We start from the raw sequence: 27,856 nt of genomic DNA on the forward strand, positions 1-27,856 counted from the left end.
GGAACACGTGAGGCAGTACTGACCCTATGACTTATCATGGAAGATAGATTAAGAAAAGGCAAACCTACGTTTCTAGCATTTGCAGACTTAGAGAAAGCTTTTGACAATGTTGACTGGAATACTCTCTTTCAAATTCTAAAGGTGGCACGGGTAAAATAGAGGGAGCGAAAGCCTATTTACAATTTGTACAGAAACCAGATGGCAGTTATTAAGTGCCGAGGGGCATGAAAGGGAAGCAGTGGTTGGGAAGGGAGTGAGACAGGGATGTAGCCTCTCCCCGATGTTATTCAATCTGTATATTGAGCGAGCAGTAATAGGCTGGTGTATAGGATACGCAGATGTCCTCGTATAAAATCATACAAAATAGATACTCGCTGGTACTTCCTTCTACACTACTCTGCTGGCCTAGGAAGTGGCCGACCTGTTCCTCCTTAAGAAGATTTCGTGGGTGTATATCCGCCGCTTGAACTGCTCATAAACCAACTGCAGCGAAGTCGGCAGACTTCTGTTCCTTCTCTTAAGAAACTGACGGGTTTTATACGTCTTTTTAAGTCCTGAATGTACGTACCCTCAGTGACATTTCCCGCGTCAGTCATCCTTATTAGTAGCAGCAGCTGTTTTGACAGATGCGGCCATGCCTCACTAGGAAATAGAGCGATGGAAAACGACACGAATGTTTTTGTTAGTTGGTACATTGAGTTACCACCCACGGCCTGCTGCATGAAAATGCACACAAATAAACAGCGACTTCGTACGAGAGTTAACACCTCAATCAGTGACCAAAGGGGATGTAACACTCTTATTGCTGTTTACATTAACATCACTTCTGCCCTGGAAGCCTTCCTCTTGCACACAGAAGTCATGCTCTGATGTTAGGTAGCTCTGCTCATTTGTTGATAATACAGGAATTCCTTCTCAACACCACATGTATACAGTAGCCCCTCCTCACACTATTGGGGCAGATATATGTTGTATCAGTCCTCTCTCCTACAGAACACGCTAGGGAGTGCTTAAGTCTGTTAAACACACTGAGTCATCTCCTTAATACTTACGGAATGACATTGCCTGTTAGAACCAACCCTAATTCGGTAATATCTATGTTCAATATCTATGTTCGTACTGCATGTATGAGAACACTGTCCTGGATTGGGACACGTATGTTTCACCTACTTTTTAATATGGCGCTTCTGTGTAATTCTTATAACGGCTTTATTGAAGTATGTGTTATGAAAATCCATGTAGTTTGCTGGGGGAGGGGGCGGATTGAAACTGAATCCAGACAGAGCATATTTTTTGTGCTTTCCTCGGTCTTGAGCGTCAGGGTATCCCCAGCCCACCTTAGTTTACCAAACTCCATGGTACTTTTTGTCTAATTTTATGTATTCTCAATCAATTTCCGTAATTTTGCTAGGTTTTCGCGATTTTACGTATTTCGTCGTATTTATCTCAATTTTACGTATTTCCCATCAATTTGTCATAATTATACCAGGTTTTCCTCGATTTTTACCGATTTTATGCCACTTTTCCATATTTTTTGATACGTTTTCCATATGTGTGGGTCATATTGCTGACATACCAATGCATTGTTTGATTTTATACGAGGATATTTGCGTATCCTACACACCAGCCTACTAAAAAAATTTTAAGAATTCGCGTCATCCCGATGATCTACATGCGTCCGTTTTGGATAGCACGTTTATGAAAAGTATAGTAACACTCGCTTCGTACCCAGATGAGGTTGAACGAGTGGTACAGATTGGAACCGAATCCGTGTACTGCTACAGCACATCAGAGAGGTTGTCTTCAGACTCAATTAGTGATGCACTTGATGGAAACTCATGCATGCTCATTTGACTTCCGCTCTATTGTCTAAGGATCTGACTGGGTGTTGTGTGACGGCCTTAGGTTAGTTAGGTTTAAGTAGTTCTAAGTTCTAGGGGACTGATGACCATAGATGTTAAGTCCCATAGTGCTCAGAGCCATTTGTCTAAGGATCTGCAACAGGGAGTTGACATGTGTAAAGATTTGATTTCTGTTGCTCCTTGGATATTTGTCCAATTAATATATGCTCTCTTCTTGCTTGCCAGGTGAGCTTCGCTACTTCTGTTTATACCTTCCAACTCTAATACTACCCAGAACCCTGTCAGAACCTTTACAAACTGTACATTTCCGGTGATTTTTTTTACCTTAGTCGTAAGTTATTTGTTAGTTGACAGTGTGTCGACTGCACTTAGCATCCTGGACCGTACGAGTTTCCTTTCTCCCTGCCTCCACAGTGCATCTCCCCGGCACCGTAATTTACAGTCGAATAGTTATCAAGTTATGGATTCGAACCGCAACCGTGCACCGCCGACTGCTCTACACACGTACACATAGAGACTCTGCATGCATTTTACCAACCGCGAAGTCTCGATTGCAACAACTTGTGCATTATTGTCGACAGTGCTGCAGCCGCACAAATAGCGAAACACCCTTCATAAAACCGTTTTGCAGCAAATGTAAGCACGTTTATATTCGTCCTGCTGAACAGCATAACATGTTCGATCCGAGTTATATTACCAATAATTTGTTAGATGGTCTAGATTCTCCAGTAATAACAACATCCTGCTGCACCTATCACACCTCCTCTTATACTCGTAAAGATCCACGATGACGGTATATAATCATCCCAGTTCCGCTATTTTGTGTGGTAGATGCCCGCTGGCTGGAGGGAGACAGTCCTGTGTATTATAAAATAGCCCATTAGTCGGACGGAATAGTATAGCGCCGTACTCGAATGCACCCAGTCACTTACAACCATATATTCTACAGAAGCAGTGCATTTGCTCTATTTTCTGAATGTCTGTGTGTATGCGTGTGTTGGGTATGGCTTCCATACACCTGTCACAGTCGTCTCGCTGGCGTGTCCACCTCCAAACCCTATCAAAGACGCAGCGCACTGCGGATCATCCTCTCAGACACCGTTTCGGATGTAACACAGGGTGTGTCCACATTTGGACACTAACTCAGGGCTACCCTGGGTCACGTGTGCCGTCGCTTTCAGATTGCTCTGCTGATGATGATATGTAGGGGAGAATAGTAAACGGTTGTGAAAACACACTTGATCTCTTAGCAACAAATAATCGTGAGCTAATAACGAGCATCAAAACGGATACGCGGATTAGTGAGCACAGGGTTGGTATAGCGAGATTGAGTATTGTAACCCCCAGATCCTCGAAAAATAAACGAGAACTATACCTATTCACAAAAGCAGATAAAAATTCACTTGACGCCTTCCTGAGATACAATCTCCATTCCTTCCAAATTAACAATGTAAGTGTAGACCAGAGGTGGCTTCAATTCAAAGAAATAGTATCGACAGCAATTTAGAGATTTATACAAAATAAATTAATAAACGACGGAGCTGATCCCCCATGGTACACAAAACGGGTCAAAACACAGTTACAGGAACAACGAATAAAGCATGCCAAATTTAAACAAACGCAAAATATGCAAAATTGGCGGTCTTTTACAGAAGCTCTAAATTCAACGCGGATTTCAATGCGACATGCTTAGTTTCCACAAGGATACTTTGTCAGAAAACATGGCAGAAAACCCAGAGAGATTCTGGTCGCATGTACAGTATGTTAGCGGCAAGACACAATCACTTCCATCTTGCACGATTGCAGTGGAAATACTATCGACGACAGAGCTGCCAAAGCAGAACTCAGCTTTCCGAAATTCCTTCACCAAAGAAGACGAAGTAAATATTCCAGAATTCGAAGAAAGAACAACTGCCAGCATGAGTAACGTAGAAGTAGATATCCTCAGAGTAGTGAAGCAGCTTACATCACTTGACAAAAGCAAGTCTTCCGGTCTAGACTGTATACCAATTACGTTCCTTTCAGGGTATGCAGATGCAGCCGCTCCATACTTTACAATCATATACAACCGTTCGCTCGACAAAAGATCCGTACACAAAGACTGCAAAGTTGCACAGGTCACACCAGTATTCAACAAAGGTAGTAGGAGTAATCCATTAAATTATAGGCCCATATCATTAACGTCGATATGCAGCAGGTTTTGGAACATATATTGCGTTCCAGCATTATGAATTACCTCGAAGAAAACGCGTCTATTGACACACAGTCAACGCAGGTTTAGAGAACATCGTTTTTGTAAAACACAACTAGCTCTTTACTCACAGGAACTGTTGAGTGCTATTGACAAGGGATTTCAAATTGATTCCGTATTTCTAAATTTCTTGATGGCTTGTTACGCTGTACCTCACAGCCACCTTCTAATCAAGTTGCGTGCTCATGAAACATCGTGTCAGTTATGCGACTGAATTCCTGGTTTCCTGTCAGAGAGATCATTGTTCGTATTAGTTGATGGAAAGGTAATGTTATAGGCCCTCTGCTGTTCCTTATCTGTATGAACGATATAGCAGACAATCTGAGCAGCCGTCTTAGGTTGTTTGCAGATGATGCGGTCGTTTATCGAATAGTAAAGTCATCACAAGATCAAAACAAATTCCAAAACGAATGAGAAAAGGTATCTGTATGGTGCGAAAATTGGCAATTGACCCTAAATAACGAGCGGTCTAAGGCGCTGCAGTCATGGACTGTGCGGCTGGTCCCGGCGGATGTTCGAGTCCTCCCTCGGGCATGGGTGTGTGTGTTTGTCCTTAGGATAATTTAGGTTAAGTAGTGTGTAAGCTTAGGGACTGATGACCTTAGCAGTTAAGTCCCATAAGATTTCACACACATTTGAACATTTGACCCTAAATAACGAAAAGTGTGGGGTCATCCACATGAGTGCTAAAAGGGATCCGTTAAACGTCGGTTACAAGATAAGTCAGTCAAACCTAAAGGCCGTAAATTCAAATTACATAAGAATTACAATTACGAATAACTTAAATTGGAAAGAACACATAGAAAACGTTATGGGGAAGGCAAAGCAAAGACTGCGTTTTATTGGCAGGACACTTAGAGAATGAAACAGATCTACTAAACAGACTGCCTTAGTGCGTTTGTCCGTTCTGTTTTGAAGTATTGCTGCGCGGTGTGGGATCCTTACCAGATACGATTAACAGAGTACATCGACACAGGTCAAAGAAGAGCAGCACGTTTTATGTTATCGAGAAACAGGAGAGTGTGTCACTGACATGATACAGGATTTGGGATAGATACCATTAAAAGAAAGGCGTTTTTCTTTGCGTTCTCACGAAATTCCAATCACTATCTTTTTCCTCGAAGTGCGAAAATATTTTGTTGACGCTGAGCTACATGGGGAGAAACGATCATCGTTATAAAATAAGGGAAATCAGAGTTCACGCGAGAAGATACAAGTGTTCGTTTTTTCCGCGCGCTGTTACAGACGCGAATAATAGAGAATTATTGTGAAAGTGATTCGATGAACATTGTGCCAGGCACGTTTTGCAGAGATTCCATGTGGATGTAGATAGGTGTTCGACGAACGAAGCGAAATGCAGAATAGTTTGCGACCAAAGTCGCATGCGCTCTAATGAATTGCAGTTCTCTTCAGATTTGCATAAATGCGAGGCAGTTGCTTTGAGGTAGACAACAAACATATCCAATTACAAAATTAGTGATGAACGATTCGAGCGTGCCACATCATATAAGTCTTTAAAAAGCGATACGAAATGGGACTAACATACCTGCCAGGATAGCGAGAGCGCTAACGCACTGCTTCCTGCACTCGGGTAGGCGCGCCGGCCCCGGATCTAATCCGCCTGGCGGCCGCTGTGCCAGCCAGCCTGGATGTGGTTTTTAAGCGGTTTTCCACATCCTACTAGGTGAATGCCGGGCTGGTCCCCACGTCCCGCCTCAGTTACACGACTCACAGACATTTGAAACACATCCGCACTCTTTCACGATTTACACTAGACGCAGACTGCTGGGGTTCACTAATGCCATCCTGGGAGGGGTTTGGGGTGGCGGCAGGAAGGGCATCCGGCCACCCCTCACAATTAACCATGCCAAATCCGTACTTACCCTGCCGACACTGCGCACAATGCGGGATAAAGGCAGTAGCGAAAGAAGAAGAAGAAGAAGAAGACGAAATGGGACTAACATGCAAAATCAGTGTCAGGGGAGGCGAATGGAAGACGGGAAATTATTGGAATGGTCGTGTGAAAGTATGTTGCATTTATAGAACTGGTCACGCTAGTACCTTTTCTGCGACTGGCTTCAGAGTACTGCTGTAGCGCGGCGAGTCCTTACCACACACAGAACCAATGCAGAAATGCGTGGCTGCAACAGGTCGGCACAGCCAAATGGTCATCGAACTGCGGCCCGCGACTTCACGATGATATCCATCTAGCAACTAACAGTCGAGTCCAAAAATGCCAACTAACCTTAACAGTTTCTTAAGAGTGTAGTTTTGCTGCTTAGTGACAAACAAAAGTACTTACAGGCACAATAATATTGTAAGATATACTTAATTTTAACTGACTATGGTAAATTCGGGCGTGATGTGAGTAAAAGGTAAGTTGCGCAGGCACTGCGGCGATGAAAGCGTGTCAGAAGGGGAATGTTTTACTGTTTATCTTCCAGTGCTGATAACTCAGGGGCGGCGCGTACCACGTACCGGTCAGTTGCTGTGGCATAAATGGTTGACGCACAAGTAACACGGATCAGTAAATTCGCGTCACAGAGTCGGCCATCTTGAAACGCACACGTATTTGTAGCGAGGAATACAAAATTGAACACAGTGAGTAAAAGAAAAATGACAGTCAAAACTTTTAGAAAACATTCCTGTTCGTGCGTCGTGTTGTATAATGCATTTAAAGATAAGTACAATTACTGATATTAATCAGTCAATCATCCCCTCACAGAGGTAAGAGAACAACACTTGGTCCCTAACTGTAGTTCATTACTGCGGGTGGCTGTTTGGGTGCCGGGAGCCAAGTTACCGCGCCCTCAGTATAAGTAGTCGTTTGGGAGGCTCGTAACGTACTAATTTACGTAGGATGCCAGTTAATAATAACATTTGGACAGCTCTAAAACTGTGTGTGAGTAGCGATATGCTTTTAGGCCCCTTGCCGTTCGGGTACATCATTCATCGCCAGAGACATGCAGTTCTCTTACAGCGGAGCTGATGGCCGTTTGTAGAGCACTCCACTGCATTAAAAGTGCCTCTCCTGGCCGCTTTTTAACAGTCTCCAGGCAGCTGACCGACATTACTCTTACCGCCCTGTGGTCTCCGTCAATCATCCCCTCACAGAGGTAAGAGAACAACACTTGGTCCCTAACTATAGTTCTTTACTGCTCACTGAAGTCAGACATACTGCCCGCTCGGTTGTCTGGCTCTGGCTCCTAAGTCGTGTGGGTATTTCAGCGAATGAAGTGGCCGACCGCTTGGCTAGAGGAGCGATTACTCATCCCCCATTCGATTTTTGCCAGTCCCAGGTCCGCATTTGCGGGTGCAAGTAAGTCCTCTGCTCACTCGAAGGCGGGATGGTATCTGGTGGGCCGCTGCCGCCTCTGTTAAACTCACAGTGTCGAGAAGGTGGCGCCCTTCCTTACGGCCGGCCGCTGTGGCCGAGCTGTTCTGGGCGCTTCAGTCCGGAACCGCGCTGCTGCTACGGTCGCAGGTTCGAATCCTGCCTCGGGCACGGATGTGTGTGATGTCCTTAGGTTAGCTATAGCTAGGTTTAAGTAGTTCTATGTTCTAGGGGGATGATGACCTCAGATGTTAATCCCATAGTGCTCAGAGCCATTTGAACCTACCTTACGTTCCTGCCGCTACGAGCCCGTCGTCCTGCGTCGCCTCCACCCCGGTCACACCAGGCTGACCCACGTAACGAGCTACACCAGCTGCTGTCAGCAGCTCATATTCAGCTGGAATTGAATTCTCCCTTCCTCTGGCCGCTCAAGCCTTCCCAATTGTTTGCCTCAAATATTGCGAGACGATTGACGGACGGTTGAACTGCTCCTCCATTTTCTCCCGCTTTTCCCCAGAATGCTTGATTAGTTGCAGAACAACACGTTGCCCTAGCAAAAAATGTCTCAACACACTACATTTTTCATCCATCTCAGAGTAAACACTAAAAGATACTACCTACCCGTTTTAATCAGCTTGAGTCCACAATTTTTAACCACGTGTTATGGGTTTCGTACTGTTGTATGTGTTAGGGTCGTTCTGCCTGTAAATAACATTAGTGATTCATCTAAGCAAATTTATGGTACTCCATTGTACAGCTTACCAAGTATATTTTATTCAACATACGACATAGTTTATACACCTTGTCTCTAATCTTCTGCGAAACTGGAACGTAATCATGTGCATGTAAAAATCCCAGAAGTCTCTTCAAATGTATTTCTGGAGATTGCATTTGCCACTGCGTTTGGAGATTTTTTTACAACTGTGTTGCATAGTGCTTCCGCGGTGGCACACTTTAATAGCCTATAAGACAATTTATTCCCACAAAACAAAGCAACGCCTCTTCTTTCAGATTTAGATTTTTTTTATTTGTCTAGTAAACATGTAATGGCATCAATTATAGGATTTATAAACGTAAAAAAAAACTCTTGCAAACTTGGACAGGATTTGTGATTGGTGTAAAGAATGGCAGCTAACTCTAAATATAGAGAAATGTAAATTAATGCAAATGAATAGGAAAAAAATCCCGTAATGTTTGAATACTCCATTAATAGTGTAGCGCTTGACGTAGTCACGTCGATTAAATATTTGGGCGTAACATTGCAGAGCCATATGAAGTGGGACATGCCTGCAATGGCAGTTGTGGGGAAGGCGGATGGTCGTCTTCGGTTCATTGGTAGAATTTTGGGAAGATGTGGTTCCTCTGTAAAGGAGACCGCTTATAAAACACTAATACGTCATATTCTTGAGTACTGCTCGAGCGTTTGGGATCTCTCTCAGGTCGGACTGAGGGATGACATAGAAGCAATTCTGAGGCGGGCTGCTAGATTTGATCATCACGCGAGTGTTACGAAAATGCTTCAGGAACTCGGGTGGGAGTCTCTAGAGGAAAGGAGGCGATCTTTTCGTGAATCGCTACTGAGGAAATTTAGAGTACCAGCATTTGAGGCTGACTGCAATACAATTTTACTGTCGCCAACTTACATTTCGCGGAAAGACCACAAAGATAAGATAAGAGAGATTAGGGCTCGTACAGAGGCATATAGGCAGTCATTTTTCCTTCGGTCTGTTTGGGAGTGGAACAGGGAGAGAGGATGCTAGTTGTGGTACGAGGTACCCTCCGCCACACACCGTATGGTGGATTACGGAGTATGTATGTAGATGTAGTGGGCAACACCAGTCGAAACGGAAGTGAAGACAGCAGTTAATTCCTGACATTTGCAAGCACTGATGCCTAACGTCCCTTATCTTCTTCCTGATCATATTCTGGCTGTGTGTGGTGTGAACCTCTTCCACCTTCCAGCGTCGACCACGTCTCAAAGTTTTTTTTGGCTCCCCTCCTAATTCCAGACGTAGGCGGTACATGTACAGTATCAGTTTCAAAGCTGAAGTCGCTACCAGCTGAACTTTTACCACCGTGTTTATTTCACTTACCAGGCTCAAGATATGAAGCAAAGACAATGTCGAATCGATTTATTGGAGAAGTTGCACCCAGTAAATTGTCTGCTTCGTCGTCTCCACTTGATACAGCCGAGAACGCGCAATTATCTGGCAATTGTTCCAGTAAAAGGAAAGGAATGATGTCGACGGATATTACGTACTCGGCGTTTCTGCGTCAAATGAGTCTCGAGACACCACGGAAGTGATCCATAAAAGGTGTAAAGTGTACGAATCAGCGGTGTCTGTTCTTTCTGACGGATGCGTCGCATTCGTGTGACTGGTAAGCCTAGCTGGACAATGGATCCACGTTCTCCATTGCGAGTGCACAAATACGACCGACCTGCCTGCGGGAATTTCTGAGCAGCGAACGGCGGTGTAGTGGGCAGGGGCTGCGGGTGGGTGGCTCTCGGCGGAGGTGTGGATCGCACGTGAGGCGTGCCGAGGTAGTCTTGTGGTTTCCGCACCTGCCTAATAAGCGGGACACCCCGGGTTAGAATCTCTTAATGTCCCACTGCAGCTGACAGCAGTGATCCCCTTCAGTTTAGCTACAAGGTGTAAATTAACTGTCCCATACGGACATCTGTATCCTACAGAAGCAAGGTGCCCTAACGTTTTACTAGTGTGAATAACAATGCTGTAACTGCACAGAGATCAAGAAAATAACTTTTAGTTACATTCGCTGTTGTCTAACAGAAGAAAACGGTTGTCACGCGCTTCTAGTAGCAGCGAGGGATGTGCTGAGTTGATAAAGATGCTCTCTAACGGTTGTAATTGCAGCTACTTGCTTTTAAAAACTCTAGAATTCAGAAGAAGTGACAGGAGGGGACCACCAGGCATTACAGAAGGCAGCGCCGGCTCGCATAGCATCTGCAACTGGAACTCGGGAGCCTTGTCCGGCGAGAAGCGGTTAAGTTAAAATTACAGATGCTCGCGTAGCGAACAACATTGGTGTACGGAAGATGGTACTGCATATTTCAGGTGGTGCCCAGAACTCTGAGCGGAAATTGTTATCAGGGTACAGGAAAGCGATCGGAGGAGCACTACAGAGGCCAGCTCAGCTGTCTGACACTCAGTAAGGCGACGTCCGTGGCGTTGCCTGTCGCCTACTGCAACTAGCGAACGTGTTTGAATCTCGTCGCGGCAGGACTCGCGGCAGTCAGAGCGACAGCACGTTCCTATCTTCTCGGGAAAAGCAGTGGAGCGGACGCGCCGGCGACTGTGGAATACTTATCATGCACCCGGTTTTAAGAAAACTATTCGGTGAAAAAATTTCATTCTTTCTTTTGTTACAAATTGATGCCTTCGCTCAATGAAGGACTAAATTTCTTTACGTTATTTGTCATAGTTACTCTGCTACATGAATCTAACTAAATGACTGCACGTAATTTTTGAAAGTTTGCAGACGTAGAAATGTACTGCGTAGTTCATTTTAGGCCATATATGCGTGTCAAATGTAACGAAGACACCAAACCTCTTTTTAAAAAAATTGAGAACAGTCAGTTATCGAGGTTTTGGATCGTATGTGAGGCGGAGGGGCTGCGCACAGAGCGCTCATATCCGTCCCAGTGCACCGCAAATCATGTAGTCGAAAAAATCGTCATATTTCTTAAACGGTTCAAGATATCTAACCGAGGTGTTTTGGAAATGACAGCGCCCAAAGAGGACGTATTTTGTCTTACGATTAATGCTCCAAACGTTTTACTCAAATATTTGAGCGCAGCGAAAACAAGACACTCTATAAATTGCACAATAGATTTTTGCCCGGTTTTTCGTAGGCAAACGAAGAGTTGGAAATGGGTAAATGCGGTATCAAAGTAGCCCGTGTGAGGTCTAGCTTTCAAAAAAATAAATAAATAAATAAATAAAATAAAAAATAAAAATTTAAAAAAAATCTTGAAAGCAGTCAGCGTAATTAGGGGAAACTTAATTCCTGCACTAACAGCTGCTGCTAACTATGTAAACGAAGCGCTAAAAAGTTCATCTCTTCAACGCCTGCCTATTTTTCACATAAAAAGATGCAATGATGTGACATTTAACTGTGAAAAAGGCTTCCTTAGAATCAAATATTAAATATAGGACACTCTGAGAACAGAAGATGCTAAGAAGGGAAATGAGGCTTCAATAAGCTCATGCTTTCTGAATGAAACTTGAAAAATAAAAAAAAATGAAAGAAATCGGTCAAATATTTTGTGAAGTGATTCGTTTAAAAGAGATGAAATACATTAGAGAAACAGTTGACATGCCTTCGAACGATGCTCAAAATCATGTACAGCAGAAGGGGTGCATCAGATCTTTCTCTAATCTATTTTGTTTCATACTTTTAGATAAACCGTTTCACAAAACGTTTTAGCCTTTGTTTTCAAAAATTTTTCGTGCTTTTTTTTACGCAGACCATTTATATTAATATCAACATTTGGCATTCAAATTAACTGCTAATAAATTACATTCCCAACAATCAAATTTCAGTAAAATTTCGTGGTTGTTCAATGTGACTTGTTAGGAATGCAATGTGTGTGATATACTGGGGTAGGTGTGTAAACACTTAAAGGTCAAGCAGCTTAGCAAGAGTTTAAAAATATACTTAGATATACAGTGTAAAGAGTATAGATGACACTTAGTACACATACTGTAGCAGGGTCGGTTAAAATATAAGATGTAGCTCGGACGAAACTAGTGACCTCAGATGATTCAAATTCCAAGCCACAGACGCTGTCGTTACAACACAAATACTTCACTGCTAAAGCTGTTAGTTTTTCTATATTTACACTAGTCAGACTTCTACACATTGTTGAAAGCTCTTGATCACATAAGACACAATTAATTAATTGGCAAGATAGTCGAACGTATCTCTGCTCATCTGCGTATATTCGAAGAATTTTTTTTTCCGTAGTTCATGATATAAGTTATGAAATTCTCCATGAAGATTTCTGTCGTAAGTTTCGTGGACAGCATTCCTTCAATGCCTTGTTTTCCCAAGTCAAGCTAATTTTGTTGCCTTATTCTACACTATTTTACAGAAACAGCTGGTCGTCTCTGGTAGCCATTTTGTTGCAGGAGGTTTTCACTCAGACACAAGACACCAAGGCCTGTCACCCGACGCTGTTGCTCGTAGCGTGGGGGGCGGGGGGGGGGGGGTGGTTCACGTACCCAGACGTGGTACGCGACCTGTTAGCTCCCTCCACTGCGGCACTCCAGGTTCGCGTCCTCGTTTCGGCCCAGCTGTAGCTACCAGGCACAATCTGCCCCCCGTTGGGTTTTGCTTCTTCTCGTCCGTCTCCCACTTGCTGTTGGTGTCGGTTTCCCCGTCTTCTCCTTGCCCGTCACACTGTTCTTCTTCTCCTTAGCTCGCACTTTTTGTTTAAAAAAAAGTATGGCTGTCGCAATCGCTGTCAGAATTTCAGTGTAAACTCGTGCGTGCCAACTGTGTACTCTTTATTTTCACACCTGACTCTCTTCCTGTGCTTCTCTTCCAGTCTTTTAAGGTGCGCTTGCTTGGGCCGTATTTTGCGGCAAATTGTGGCCGTTATAGAGTTACCGTCAACAATGCTGCCGTGGACGGTAGTATTGTTATATGGCCGGGCAGTATTGCTGACGGAGCTGTCTGTCGCAGTTACTTGTGGAGATACTGCTGGTTGTGTCCGCCAAGGGATGAGCACAGCATTCGTCAGGAACCACCTGAAGATGGCAGCGTGTACGTCTGCCGAAATATTGTGGAGAAATTACGACGCTACCCGGTTGGATACCCGAGAACTGTTCAAATTGGAACTTCAGATCGCATGTGACACATTAACTAATGAGCTGCAAACAGATCGAAACTGTTGTACACAGAAGAATTTAATTGAACAATGAACTTCGATGACATATTCCAAAGTTGTGGCTGAACAAAATAATCTTGTCTTTAACAGGTCTGAATTACAAGCAGATAAGATTTGACAGTGACATTCGGCAGTTGAGTGCAGCAGCTGTCATTATACAAAATAATTTTTTTAAACTCGAGGAGGTAGATTATAGTAACCGAAATGTGACTAAGAGGAGTAATTTACAACATGGCCTGGATGGGATTATGTTTAGTACCTGCAGTTACAAGTGGCGAGTAAGAGAACCTGGTCATTTAGTACTAAGCTTGGGTTGATGGACGTGTGTTGAAAATTAATAAACACGCGTATCTGTGTAGCCGAGCTGCGGGTACATGTTTCACCGATCGTACTCCGCCTCTTCTCTTGATTAATCTCGTGACGAGGAGCGACATTTCCCGCCGAGGCTTCACAAGTCTGGACCTTCTCTAGCATTTACCGCTATCGCACAGGCGCCACACCGCCGGCTGTGGTGCCGAACCTGTGGCTGCGTCTCCTGCTGCATCGTCGGCATACGCAGTTTCTGTGGCCCGTGCAGTCTAGTGCTGCTGCACGTAACGTAATTAACGTTACAGCAGAAGGGGAGGTTTGCGTGCTCACAGCCGAGGGACCTGTGCTGGCTCTCTATTTCCTGCTCTCTAGAGGTGGGCTAACTCGTTCATCTTTGGAAACTAGTTCACTGGCTTTATGGTCCCTTTTGCGATGCGTTCATTTTTTGTCTCGTTCACTGTTCATTTTCATCTAATTTCGGAATACGCTAGGGATGATATATAATAAATGAAAAAAATGCTCCTAGTGAGATTCGAACGAGCGACTCCACCTTTACAAAATTTCTGCACTACGCGTTTTTTTTCGAGCGACTACGTTCTTCACGTAAATTGTTTTTTAGTTAACATAACTCGAAAATCTTCCAGTCTTCAAAGTTCATTTATCGAGCTTTTTGAGGATTGCTTCGTATTGATTCAGTAAACTGCTGTCAGATCTTGGAACTGTGGGACGAATGCAAGAGCGCAAAGCAGTCCATAAGGTCCCGTTGTTGTTGACTTCGGTCCAGAGACCGTTTCGATGCAGCCCAGCATGCCAGGCTGTCCTGTGCAAGCCTCTTCCTGTGTGGATAACTACTGCAATCTACATTTATTTTTAACCTGCTTACTGTACTCATCCTGTCGGCTCCGTCTACAGTTTTCACCCCCACATTTCCCTCCAATACCAGACGGGCAATTCCTTGACGCCTCAGAGTGTGTCCAACAAAATGCCTGCCTCCATTTTGCTAAGGCTGTTTCGACTACGCTGCAGAAGTTTCGCTGGGAAGTCCGTACACATCCTCCATAAGGTGCCGATCTCATCCCATGTGATTTCCATATTTTTGGAGCCTTGAAAAAAGACATCTGTGGCCATCGCTTTGTTTAGGACGAAGAGGTGCACGCCAGGGTGTAATCATGGTTTCTTAGGCAACTGCAAACGTTTGTCCATGAAGCCATTTTGGCCGTTTTGTCTGACAGTGGACCGAGCGGGGTAGCAGCGCGGTCTGGCGCCTTGCCACGGATCGCAAAGAAGCCGAAGTCGGGATTTCCAAAGCGGTGTAAATGGAACGAGGAATGCGACCGCCGTGAAGGGAGCGCTGGAGGGCTGTTCCTTAGAATGGTTCAGATGGCTCTAAGCATTATGACACTTAACATCTTAGGTCATCAGTCCCCTAGAACTTAGAACTACTGAAACCTAACTAACCTAAGGACATCACACACATCCATGCCCGAGGCAGGTTTCGAACCTGCGACCGTAGCGGTCGCTCGGTTCCGGACCTAAGCGCCTAGAACCGCTCGGCCACCGTGGCCGGCTCTACTAACTCTATTGTGAGTATGTTTTGCAGGGAGTATCCACATATACAACGGGATGTATCTGCGAAATTGTGTCCATTGTACGACACATATTTCAGGAGGTATGACGTGATAAACATTGAGCTACGTGAAAATGAAACTGCAGCCCGAATTTCACTACATATGCATGTAAAATATGTGTTAGAGTATGAGTGAAGTATTTTAAATGTATGAGAAATGTCACATGCGTGCGATGCCGTGGGTAGAAAGGTTCTCCCAAACACACCGATCGATTTCAACCAAATTTGGTGCAGATACTACTATCATCGGGAAAGAAATACTGGGATGGGGGATATAGAGTGGATAGAGAGAGGGGGAAGGAGTAGATGAACAGAGAGGGGAAATGGACACAAAGGGAAGAGGAGGAGATGGACACAGAGAAGGGGGAGGAAGAGAGAATACGGAGAAGAGCAGGGGGAAGCGGACAGTGTGTGGAGGAGTTAGGCAGACAGAGTGGAGGAGAATACGGACTAATACAGTAGAAGATTGGAATTAATACATATCTGGGCAAGACCGGGTAGTCAGCTATAGTTTACAATTACACTGTAACGCACAAAATACGAAGCCGACATTGACGGAAGCTGGAAAGCGCTTGCAGCCGCAAGGGTCCGTTTGGCCGTACACGCCGCGGAATCGATACCACTAGGGTCGACCTACTTAGGGGAGTCTCGGAGCTGTCGTGGATTCTTACGCACGCCTTGGTCTCTGCAGCAGAACGCCGCACTCGAAATCGTTATCCGGCGCCGTCGCAGAGATTACTGCCGACGATACGTGCTCTACAGTCGTCGAGCATGTGTTGCGGCGGCCTCTCCAGTGGGAATCGACACGGATTCCGCGGGCACCGACCTTGTGAAACACAGCAGACGTCTGTCCCTTCACGAAATGCACAAGGCTGTAAACGGCGGACCCCAACGTCGTGGAGTGTCTGCTGGCGCGCGCAAAGACCTTACAAGAGAGCCTCCCCATCGCACCCCCACTCAGATTTAGTTATAAGTTGGCACAATGGATAGGCCTTGAAACACTGAACACAGATCAATCGAGAAAACAGGACGAAGTTGTGTGGAACTATGAAAAAAATAAGCAAAATATACAAACTAAGTAGTCCATGCGCAAGATAGGCAACGTCAAGGATAGTGTGAGCTCAGGAGCGCCGTGGTCCCGTGGTTAGCGTGAGCAGCTGCGTAACGAGAGGTCCTTGGTTCAAGTCTTCCCTCGAGTGAAAAGTTTAATTTTTTATTTTCAAACAATTATCAAAGCTCAGGCACTCACACATAATCAATTTCGCACTCCAAAATTCCAGGACATGTTCATATTTGCTTGGACATATGCAGGATTTGACGGTCTACACATGGAAAAATTTGAAAACGTTAAAAACTTATGTTTTGACGGAGTACAGTGGAAACTGTGCGACTGTGAATCTGTTGCATTCATTTGTTGCAGTTTATGTGACAAACTCTTATGTTTTCATCACTTTTTGGGAGTGAATATCACATCCACAAGAAAACCTAAATCGGGCAAGGTAGAAGAATCTTTTTACCCATTCGCCAAGTGCACAAGTTAGGTGGGTCGACAACATATTCCTGTCATGTGACTCACATTCCGTCACCAGTGCCGTATAGAATACATCAGACGTGTTTTCCTGTGGAGGAATCGGTTGACCTATGACCTTGTGATCAAATGTTTTCGGTTCCCATTGGAGAGGCACGTCCTTTCGTCTACTAATCGCACGGTTTTGCGGTGCGGTCGCAAAACACAGACACTAAACGTATTACAGTGAACAGAGACGTCAATGAACGAACGGACAGATCATAACTTTGCAAAAGTAAAGAAAGTAAACTTTCCACTCGAAGGAAGACTTGAACCAAGGACCTCTTGTTCCGCAGCTGCTCACGCTAACCACGGGACCACGGCGCTCCTGAGCTCACACTACCCTTGATGTTGCCTATGTTGCGCATGGACTACTCAGTTTGTATATTTTGCTTATTTTTTTCGTAGTTCCACACAACTTCCTGTTTTCTCGATTGATCTGTGTTCAGTTTTTTAAGGCCTATCCACTGTGCCGACTTATAACTAAATCTGAAGGGGGTGCGATGGGGAGGTTCCCTTGTTAGACACCTCTGAAACCGTCACCCAGTAAATAAAATCCGAGCTCAGCTAGTACTAGAGCAGCTGTGCATTTGGATTGAAGATTTCCTTCCGAGCAGAAGTTAAGATGTCGTTTTTATTGAGAAGACGTAAGCGGAAGAGGAGGTAGCTTCGGGCACATCACGAGCTCATGTGACGGGACTGTTATTGTTGACGAGACTGAGCGTCGCGTGGTGGCGTTGCGAGCCCGTGCCGCAGTAAGGAGAGAATTACTGAGCGGAGCAGAGACGAATGGGGAACCGTTTTAGCGAAGAAGCGGTCCGCAAGTGGGGAAATCCACTGACGTAGGCGACACCGCTGAGGAGCAGGTTATTATGCCCCGTCCGTTCCCCGGGAGCGAACGTCCCGGAAAAGGGGGAAGCCGGTCGGCTGTCGGCGAGCCACTGGAGGACTGCGAGACCACGAGTAGGCGACCAGATGGCGGACGTCCACACCTCGTCACAGAACGGGGCGGCCTGTTCGCTCTGTAAAGCGGAGTATGCGGCGACGTGTGACACAGCTGGCCACAGAGTGCAGTGCTGGTGCAGACACTGGTGTCTCGGAACACACTGTTCAGCGCCCGTTGTCGAACAACTGCCGTAAAATGGGGTTACTTTGTGACTCTAGGGGCTACTTTGTGCCATACGATCATTTTCGCTTATTTCGGATCTCTCGCTGCGTCCAAGATGTCTAAAAACCAAAGGTTGGCTCCAGCGGCTTGCCTGTAGTGCTGCACCATCTTGCAGCAGCCGGCTGGATTTCCCGCGCTTCTTTTGTTCGTCGGCAGTGCGTTCGTATTGAAACCTGCTTTGGAGCCATTGTTTGAATTGTTGTAAACTTCGTATGCCGGAGCCGTTCATGTGAAAGAACTGCAGAAAACAGGTATGTACGCCTGATTGTTAATGTGTTTGCTACATTATGGCGTGATTTGACGTTAATTGTAATGTTTTTGTAAGCAGTATAATTATACAACCGTAAAATCAGCATGTTAAGGGGTTACTTAGTGACAGTTCATCAGATTAGTCATCAAACAGAGATGCACCTTCGACTCCTGACAAGTTACATCGAGACACAAGACACGTCCACCACTTGAAAAGGGGCATTAAGAAGACCCCTGAATGCACATTCAAACTTGATGACTTTGTGGTAGTGAACTCCGAAAGGGAAATGATCCCCGGAAGAGTGACTGATATCAAACCAGGAGGCTACATGGTAAGCGTCATGGAAAGGTCAAAAATATACTGGTAGTGGCCAGAACGAGATGATTGCATTTATTATTCAGTGGAGGAAGTTCTGTATAAAATAGCACCTCCAACACCAGTAGGAAAGCGAGGTCTTTTTGCTATTACAGATTTATTTTTAGATTAAGTAGGTACCTTTGTAAATTCTTTATGTTATGAAACAATAAATCAATGTTTTGTATATTGCTTTAAATAAACATTTGATGGGGTAACTTTGTGTCAATGTTTATTTTGCATGCATTTCGAAGCAAAAACAAAGCTTGTCACATAGTAGCCCCACCCGGTGGGTTAACTTTGTGACAACTTGTAACAGTTGTATAATGGTTTCCTGTTGAACATATTCATTTGTATAACATATCGCCACATAGGAGAAGGTTTCAGCAACTTCTTGGTATTACTTATTAAACTTCATAATTTACACTGTCCGGCCCATGCGAGCAAAACTTTAAAAACTGTCACAAAAGTAAGCCCATTTTACGGCACGTGTTCCCAAATTCACTCTACGACATTTACAATTACACTACGGTGGACACGGGCTCCTCGAGATTGGGCTGTGGATAAGTGTCGCCTCGTCGCACGAAACACTTGTTACAGGTACCAACCAGGTCGATGGTCGTTTCCGGCTACATCGTCATCGACGCGAATGGCTGCTCGAGAAGTACAGCGCGCCACGAACCCAGGCTCGTGGCAGCAGTTACAGGGTGTTTCAAAAAGGACTTTACAACTTTAAAAATTCATATAAATTTATTGAAAGAAGATCTAGAGCTCGGGGTTTAGTATTATTTTGAAGAGAAACAAATCAAGCTTTTCAAACCTTTAACTAAAGATGTTGTATGTGGCTTCTGTTGGTTATCCTGCACACATCCCATCGGAAGTCAATTTCTACCCAAACGCGTTGTAGCATTGCAGGTGTAACTTTCTCAGCGGCTTCGTAAATTTTTGCTCGAAGTTCTTGTAGAGAAGCCGACACAGGAGGTACAAACACGATATCCTTGATGAATCCCATAAAAAAAAAAAATATCGAGTCGTGTCAGGTCTGGGAAACGTGGACGTCATGCAACTGGCGCATCACGGCCAATCCATTGACCTGGAAAGCGGTCACTGAGAAAGTCCCGGACGTTAGCCAGGTAGTGCGGTGGTGCTCCATCTTGCAAGAAGTAAACATTTCGTTCTTGGTCATCCTCATCGATCTGTGGTATCAAAAATTGTTGTAACGTATCCAGGTACACTACCCCGTAGATGGTTATCTGCCCGCATCTCGTGGTCGTGCGGTAGCGTTCTCGCTTCCCACGCCCGGGTTCCCGGGTTCGATTCCCGGCGGGGTCAGGGATTTTCTCTGCCTCGTGATGGCTGGGTGTTGTGTGCTGTCCTTAGGTTAGTTAGGTTTAAGTAGTTCTAAGTTCTAGGGGACTTATGACCACAGCAGTTGAGTCCCATAGTGCTCAGAGCCATTTGAACCATTTTAGATGGTTATCTCACGGGAAAAAAAGGGGCCCTACACTTTGTTCTTTCTCAGTGGACAGAAATTGTAGGCCCACTAGAAGGATGTCTAGCGTACTTGGTACAGAAATTACGCTGAACTGTTGTCGCCGATTTCGATTCTTCTGACCAAAACACACAGCTATCACGCTCAGGTCCAGTGAAGGCAGCAATCTTTAACGCAACTGCCGCTAGCGCTCCTTACGGTGCGATTTGGCACTAGCAAACAACGCGAGACAAAACTTGTATTTACCAACAAATTAACAGTACAATCACCTCTGTAGATACTATGAATTAATTTATATGACTTTTCAAAGTTGTAAAGTCCTTTTTGAAACACCCTGTACTATGCTGTGGGAGGACATTCTCTTGCGCTTGCATGGAACCTGTGGTAGTAATCGAATGGACAATGACATCTGCGGAGTACGTGAATATTACTGCGGATCACCTGCATCGTTTCATGCACTGAAATTTTCCGCGACGGCGATCGCACCTTCCAGCGGTATAACAGTTCGTGTCACAGCCGGGATAGCGCTACATGACAGTGAGTTTGGATCGAAGTCTTGGCTGCGGAATTCGCGCAGTCGGAACCCGGTGGCACACAATTGGGCCGGTATTTATCACCAGATCTGTCAGCACAAACCACCGACCTGTAATTTAAGGGGCTTGTCGGATCCATGCCATGCCACGCGGAATAGCCGTCATATTGCGTTGCAAAGGTGGACCATCCCGTTACCATCTAGTTGCTCAGAACGTTTTCTTTCAGAGCATAATCCGTGATCTCTGGTGATTCATTACAGAGCATCACTGTCAATATCTGTTCAGTTTATCACCCTAGCCGTTTTTGTTTCCGTGACAATACTCTCTACAACGGTGAAAACGCGTGTAATATGCGACCAGAGACAGCGGCCACATCACATTGGTTCTGCAGCTGCACATACTCGATGTATCCGCACGATCAGGGAACAAGCAGCAAGCAACGTTCCAAGGCGAACCGAAGGCAGGAGAAGTGGTTCATCATTCGCGAAGGACTTCGAAGAAAGCAGTGCCTACGATATACCGTACATGTTGCGCCAGTTTCTTTAGAAGATCCAACTGCATAGCGGACCTATGAACAGATAATGCTGAACGGCTTACTGCTGTTTGTATTCCCACAAGAAATCGATTAAATTTGAAAAAAAAAAATCTGAAAACTTGGTTACCTGACAGGGAGAAACATGCGGTTAGTCTCTGACATCCGGCATTCACCTGACTTATCGCCTAATTACTTCTCTATGTTCACGGTTGTGCAACAAAAGTGCGTGGACAGCGATTTGTCGCCATCTTAGGTAGCTGTTGAAGAGTGCAAACTCATGTATTGAGGTCGCATCATCAGAGTAGAAAAAATCTTCCCACAGTAGATTAGAGAACATGCTAAAGTGAATAAATTATAATGGCGAAAACGACTGCCAAAATATATAGTTTCTTTGTAAAAATTTAAAGGGCGGTCCTTGTACAGCGCTCTACGAGCAAACGTTTGGGGGTGGGAGGATTATTTTGTTACATTGTGTTTCATAAAAGAGAGTATTCAGAATGAGACATCCCCTAGGCTGTGGCTAAGCCATGTTTCCGCAATATCCTTTCTCCCAGGAGTGCTAGTTCCGCAAGATTCGCGAAAGAGCTTCTGTGAAGTTTGGAAGGTAGGAGACGAGATACTGGCAGAATTGAAGCTGTGAGGACGGGTCGTGAGTCGTGCTTGGGTCGCTCAGTTCCTAGAGCACTTTCCCGCGAAAGGCAAAGGTCCCGAGTTCGAGTCTCGGTCCGGCACACAGTTTTACTCTGTCAGGAAGTTTCAAAAGAGAGTATTACTCATTATCGGCTGCAGAAGGTAGAGCAAATTACGACAACGCCGCCGCTGTTTGGTTTCCAAGTACTGTACACAGCTGTGCGACTCACAACAAGGCGACGGACAGCTAGTTGTTTATCGGGCACTTACCGGCTAGAGCACGAATGTGGTCTCACGACCTGTCTGGTCTAAGTCATTTGCGAATCCTTAAGCAGACGTTAGATGGTTCAAATGGCTCTGAGCACTATGGGACTTAACATCTAAGGTCATCAGTCCCCTAGAACTTAGAACTACTTAAATCTAACTAACCTAAGGACATCACACACATCCATGCCCGAGGCAGGATTCGAACCTGCGACCGTAGCGGTCGCGCGGTTCCAGACTGAAGCGCCTTTAACCGCTTGGCCACACCGGCCGGCAGTCGTTAGAATAATAAATATTAAAATAATAACTTGTGGTCCCAAGGCCGTGCCACAAATTGTGTAAAGCTATTAAGAGAAATGTGTTTTGACAGTAATTGTTGTAACAACACCTGCCAACTTATTGTGATAAAGTTAACAGGAAAATATCTACAGATAACTAAGCAAACAAAGCATCTATTGTGTGTAGCATGTTTAAACACATTTCACGACGGGCGTTAGCGGGTCTTAAAGGAAAGCGAGCGTGGAGGAAAAGGACTCTGGTCACCTCTTATGCTGAGCTGATGTTCCGCCAGCTTGTTTGTAGAATTAGCTGTAAGGATTCCGTAGAATAGTCCGGCTGGTCACGCTTTCGTCACGTTGGTCAGAGTAAATTTTGATGGAAAAAATATTAGTGTAGTCTATTTCGCTTCTATGTACGTCAGTTGAAACCATAAGTGTGTATAGCTGTCACTTCTAGACGAGATACTTCACCAGTGACTAATTGCAAGGGAGTTAATAATTTTAAAAATAAATAAATTTCTGCTCCCAGTAGGAACGAATTTTTTTTAAATATTGTGAACAGGGCAAATATAATGAGATTCCTTCTTTGCATTTTCTTCTCTGTTTTTCATTAAAAAATCAGTTAGTATTCAATAATCCCTGACTTTATTCCTTACAAATGCTATTTTACGCAACATTATATGGATTAAGGTGAGTCGGTCAATAATTGTAATTGATCTCTTAGCAGATACAATACTCCAGCGATAGCTTACAGACAAGAGAGAGGGAGATACAAAAGTGTGACATTATATTAAGCTACATGTTTGCTTTTGTATAAAGATTAATTAGTTGTCAGTCACAGATATCGCCTGTTAGTGTTACATGCCTGACATCTGGCGTCAAAGCTGTCTACTGGTAGGTCTTTGGCAGCACTATAACCATGCGCTGTCACCTGTTTGCATACGTTCTCATTACGTGAAGAAGATAAATGTACGACTGTGGCAGTATTTGCTCTTGTAATCTTATGCATACATTTGAAGTTCTTACCCTACTACTGAAAAAAATCTTTGATGTGCGTGTTTTTGACAATCGAACAGCACACTAACAGTGTCACTAAGAAATTGTAGAAAAACAGACAGACACGAAGGAATGAATTGCTGTAGCATGTGATACCCATTGAGTAGATAGTAACCTTAGAATCACAGCCGGAGGCTAGCAGTCAGCTATAGATGACAGTTGGGGTCTATAACAATTGCTGAACATTTCTTTACTCAACACTTAATATAAAACATTTTCGAAGGTAATAACACAAATACTAGCAGTAATTTTAGAAACTATCTCGTTGCTTGAACAAACTGGATTCAGGGTGGGTATGTGCTGTTGTGACAACAGATTTGTCATCAGAGACATAATCGAATAGCATACAGAATTTAACAGAGAAGCACATCTGCTATTTATTGACAATGTGAGCAAGTTTTTACAACTGACATAAGACAGTCTTCAAAAAGCCATTTTTAAATTAGCTTGACAAGAGCCGTAAATTAACGATTTAGAGCCGAAAGAAAACGAAAGCCGTGGATTTTAAAGTCCAGAGTCCGGTCCGAAGTAGTATTATAATAAACGACCAGTAAATAGAGAGCGTGAATGAAGTCATCAGTTTCGTGAGAAATACCATCACCTTCAGAAACTAAAAGACGTAATGAAAAAAATCTAAATATTCTTTTATATCGGCGGGAACGTATGCAGACCACTGAATAAAAAGTTAAGGAAACTAATCCAAATAAAGTTCTACAAACGAACAGAAGTACCACCCGTACATTATGACAGTGAGACTTGGACAATAGCAGCTGAAATTGAACGAAGAATATAAGCTGTGAAATGAGGTCTTTTAGAAGAGTAGTTGGCTGTAGAGTATCTGAAGTAGTAAGACCACAACAATGTTACAAGAGTATGAGACCTAAAAATCAAATTAATAAATCAGGGAATGTAGAAATGAATGGAGCGATAGCATAAGAATGGATTAAAATAGAATGTCCACAATCTTAGTGAATGATAGAATAATGGGGAAAAGATCAGTAGGTAGGCCAAGGAAAAGGTGGAGGGATGAAACAGAAACCACAGACAACAGAGTCACTGAACAAGAGGACGTAAGAGGCAAATGCCTTCTATTTGAAGGAAGAAGAAGAAGAAGGACAAAGAGGAGGAGGAGGAGGAGGAGGACGAGGAGGAGAGATGTAATAACAAGAGATTATGCTAACTGACCCACCACTTGCAAACAAAATTACAATAGGAGAACAGGAAATCAAAATTGTTGATAAATTTAAATATTTAGGCGAAATAATAACATACAATCTAAATGAGAAGCCATGATGGCAGAATAGAATAAAAAAAGTGAACTACGCAAATTACATTACTAAAACTACATACAACAAAAAAAGCCCATCTATAGATGCAAAATTAAAACACTATAAGACAGTTACACAACCAGAAATAACGTATGCAGCTGAAACTATCTTCAAAACAACTAATACAGCAGAAATTCACAGAATACTAAAAATAGAAAGAAGAATAATTAGGACATGTATAAATAAACAGTATAAAATAAATGGGCATGTGAGAATAGCATCAAATGAAACAGTATGTAAGAAAATAGAACCTGTCATGAGCACGATCAGGAAGAAACGCATCTCATTCTTTGGACATCTGATGAGAACTCAAGAAAACAGAATTAGTAAAAAAAAAAATACAAAAATTGTGGACTAGCGAGAGCGACATTAAATGGATCACAGAAATTAAGGAAGATATAAATGAACTCCAAATTACAGTAGATGACCTAAAAAACAAGATAGAGAAAACCAGAATACTGCAAGACCCGCAAACCAGACTACCAGGAGTACAGGAAGAGTGGTCTCAGATGAAGAAAGAAAGAAGATATCTGAAAGAATGAAGAAATATTGGGCAGACAGAAGAGCAAAACACCTTTCATATAAGAATAGACTCTAATAATTATATTACCTAAGTGTCATATTAAGGTATTGTTGAGCCAAATTGTATCCCTGTGTAACAACTTGTTTACAACTTTGTATTTTTGACTAGAGTGGTCCAATGAAGGCCATAAAATAAATAATAATAATAATAATTGTTGTTGTTCTTATATGCCTCGATCCTCAGTTAGGTACGTTTTTTCATGAAATATGTGAAGCTAGCGTAACTGTAAACTTGCATAGGACATTGCTAAGGCTGTTACGATGCTCAGTGATGCACCTTAACGGAGAACGCAACTGCACAGGTGTCGCCACCGGTCGCTTGTGCGTAGCGGCCAACAGACACCTCGTCTCCCTCTCTTTTCCTCTCCACGGCTGTCACTCACTGGCTGAGTAGTCGGGACGGACCGACAGCAGTTTTGCCCAGCCAGCCGTCCCCAGCGTCGCAGCCTCTTACAGCTCTGCCTTCTTGTTGCAGGTTGCGATAAAAATAATCGACAAGACGAAACTGGACGAGGAGAATCTGAAGAAGATTTTCCGCGAGATCCAGATAATGAGGAAGCTGCGGCACCCGCACATCATAAGACTGTACCAGGTGATGGAGACGGAGAAGATGATCTACCTCGTGACCGAGTACGCCAGCGGAGGCGAGATCTTCGGTGAGTCTCTCTCTCTCTCTCTCTCTCTCTCTCTCTCTCTCTCTCTCTCTCTCATGTTGAAATATTCAAGATGTTGAATATGAGGGTATTCACCAAATGACTGTACTCAGAATGGAACATAATTTTATTGTATGTTTAATCCTAGATATTCAGACACGCGTGGTTTTTAAAATGGAACCCTGTAGTTTCGTAATGGCACTCGATAGTACTTGAAAACAAGACTGCATTGCTGTAACGCAATATAGGCACTCAAACGTTTCGGAAAAGTATAAGGGGGGAGGGGGGGCCGGCATCACCACACACACGCACGCACAATATCTATTGCGTTTCAGGAGCTAATCACCTAGAGAGTAACGTAGCAAGTGCGTAGCGGCAGTTATGGAAGTGGAATATGCAACAAACATAGCAACGGCTTAGCTCATGTGGAGAAACAGTGCAGTTCACATGTCGAATCAGTGTTGCTCCCGACGAGATTTCAGCGGCGACGTGTTCAGCGCGAATCGCCGACTGCTTTTCTGCACAGCGGGCCGCTGCCAGCTTTATACACCACTGGCCATTAAAATTGCTACACCAAGAAGAAATGCAGATGATAAACGGGTATTCATTGGACAGATATATTATACTAGACTGACATGTGATTACATCTTCACACAGTTTGGGTGCATAGATCCTAAGAAATCAGTACACAGAACAACCACCTCAGGCCGTAATAACGGCCTTGATACGCCCGGGCATTGAGTCAAACAGAGCTTGGATGGCGTGTACAGGTACAGCTGCCCATGCAGCTTCAACACGATGCCACAGCTCATCAAGAGTAGTGACTGGCGTATTGTGACGAGCCTGTTGCTCGCCCACCATTGACCAGACATTTTCAATAGGTCAGAGATCTGGAGAATGTGCTGGCCAGGGCAGCAGTCGAACACTTTCTGTATCCAGAAAGGCCCGTACAGGACCTGCAACATGCGGTCGTGCATCATCCTGCTGAAATGTAAGGTTTCGCAGGGATCGAATGAAGGGTAGAGCCACGGGTCGTAACACATCTGAAATGTAACGTCCACTGTTCAAAGTGCCGTCAATACGAACAAGAGGTGACCGTGACGGATGCGACCATCATGATGCTGTAAACAGAACCTGGATTCATCCGAAAAAACGACGTTTTGCCATTCGCAGGCGCTCCTATCTGTGATACAGCGTCAAGCGTAACCGCAGCCATGGTCTCCGACCTGATAGGCCATGCTGGTGCAAACGTCGTCGAACTGTTCGTGCAGATGATTGTTGTCTTGCAAACGTCCCCATCTGTGGACTCAGGGATCGAGACGTGGCTGCACGATCCGTTACAGCCATGCGGATAAGTTGCCTGTCATCTCGACTGCTAGTGATACGAGGCCGTTGGGATCCAGCACGGCGTTCCGTATTACCCTCCTGAGCCCACCGATTCCATATTCTGCTAACAGTCATTGGATCTCGACCAACGCGAGCAATAATGTCGCGATACGATAAACCGCAATCGCGATAGGCTACAATCCGACCTTTATCAAAGTCGGAAACGTGATGGTACGCGTTTCTCCTCCTTACACGAGGCATCACAACGTTTTACCAGGCAACGCTGGTCAAGTGGTGTTTGTGTATGAGAAATCGGTTGGAAACTTCCGTCATGTCAGCACGTTGTACGTGTCGCCACCGGCGCCAACCTTGTTGAATGCTCTGAGAAGCTAATCATTTGCGTATCACAGCACTTTCTTCCTGTCGGTTAAATTTCACGTCTGTAGCACGTCATCTTCGTGGTGTAGCAGTTTTAATGGCCAGTAGTGTAGTTTCTCCTCCTCCTCCTCCTCCTCCTCCTCCTCTTCATGGATTAGGCATGTG

The 27,856-nt window shown here is 44.3% G+C and overlaps 1 protein-coding gene across 1 annotated transcript in view; it reads left to right on the top strand.

Moving 5' to 3' along the window:
• The window catches only part of LOC126204437 (serine/threonine-protein kinase SIK3), a 538,421-nt gene that overhangs the window by 348,299 nt on the left and 162,266 nt on the right, over positions 1-27,856 (top strand). The window contains exon 2 of the mRNA XM_049938826.1: positions 25,810-25,990. Coding sequence (XP_049794783.1) covers positions 25,810-25,990 — 181 coding nt within the window. The remainder of the gene's footprint in view (positions 1-25,809; positions 25,991-27,856) is intronic.

This window comes from Schistocerca nitens, chromosome 9, assembly GCF_023898315.1.
Source record: "Schistocerca nitens isolate TAMUIC-IGC-003100 chromosome 9, iqSchNite1.1, whole genome shotgun sequence".
Lineage (NCBI taxonomy): Eukaryota > Metazoa > Arthropoda > Insecta > Orthoptera > Acrididae > Schistocerca > Schistocerca nitens.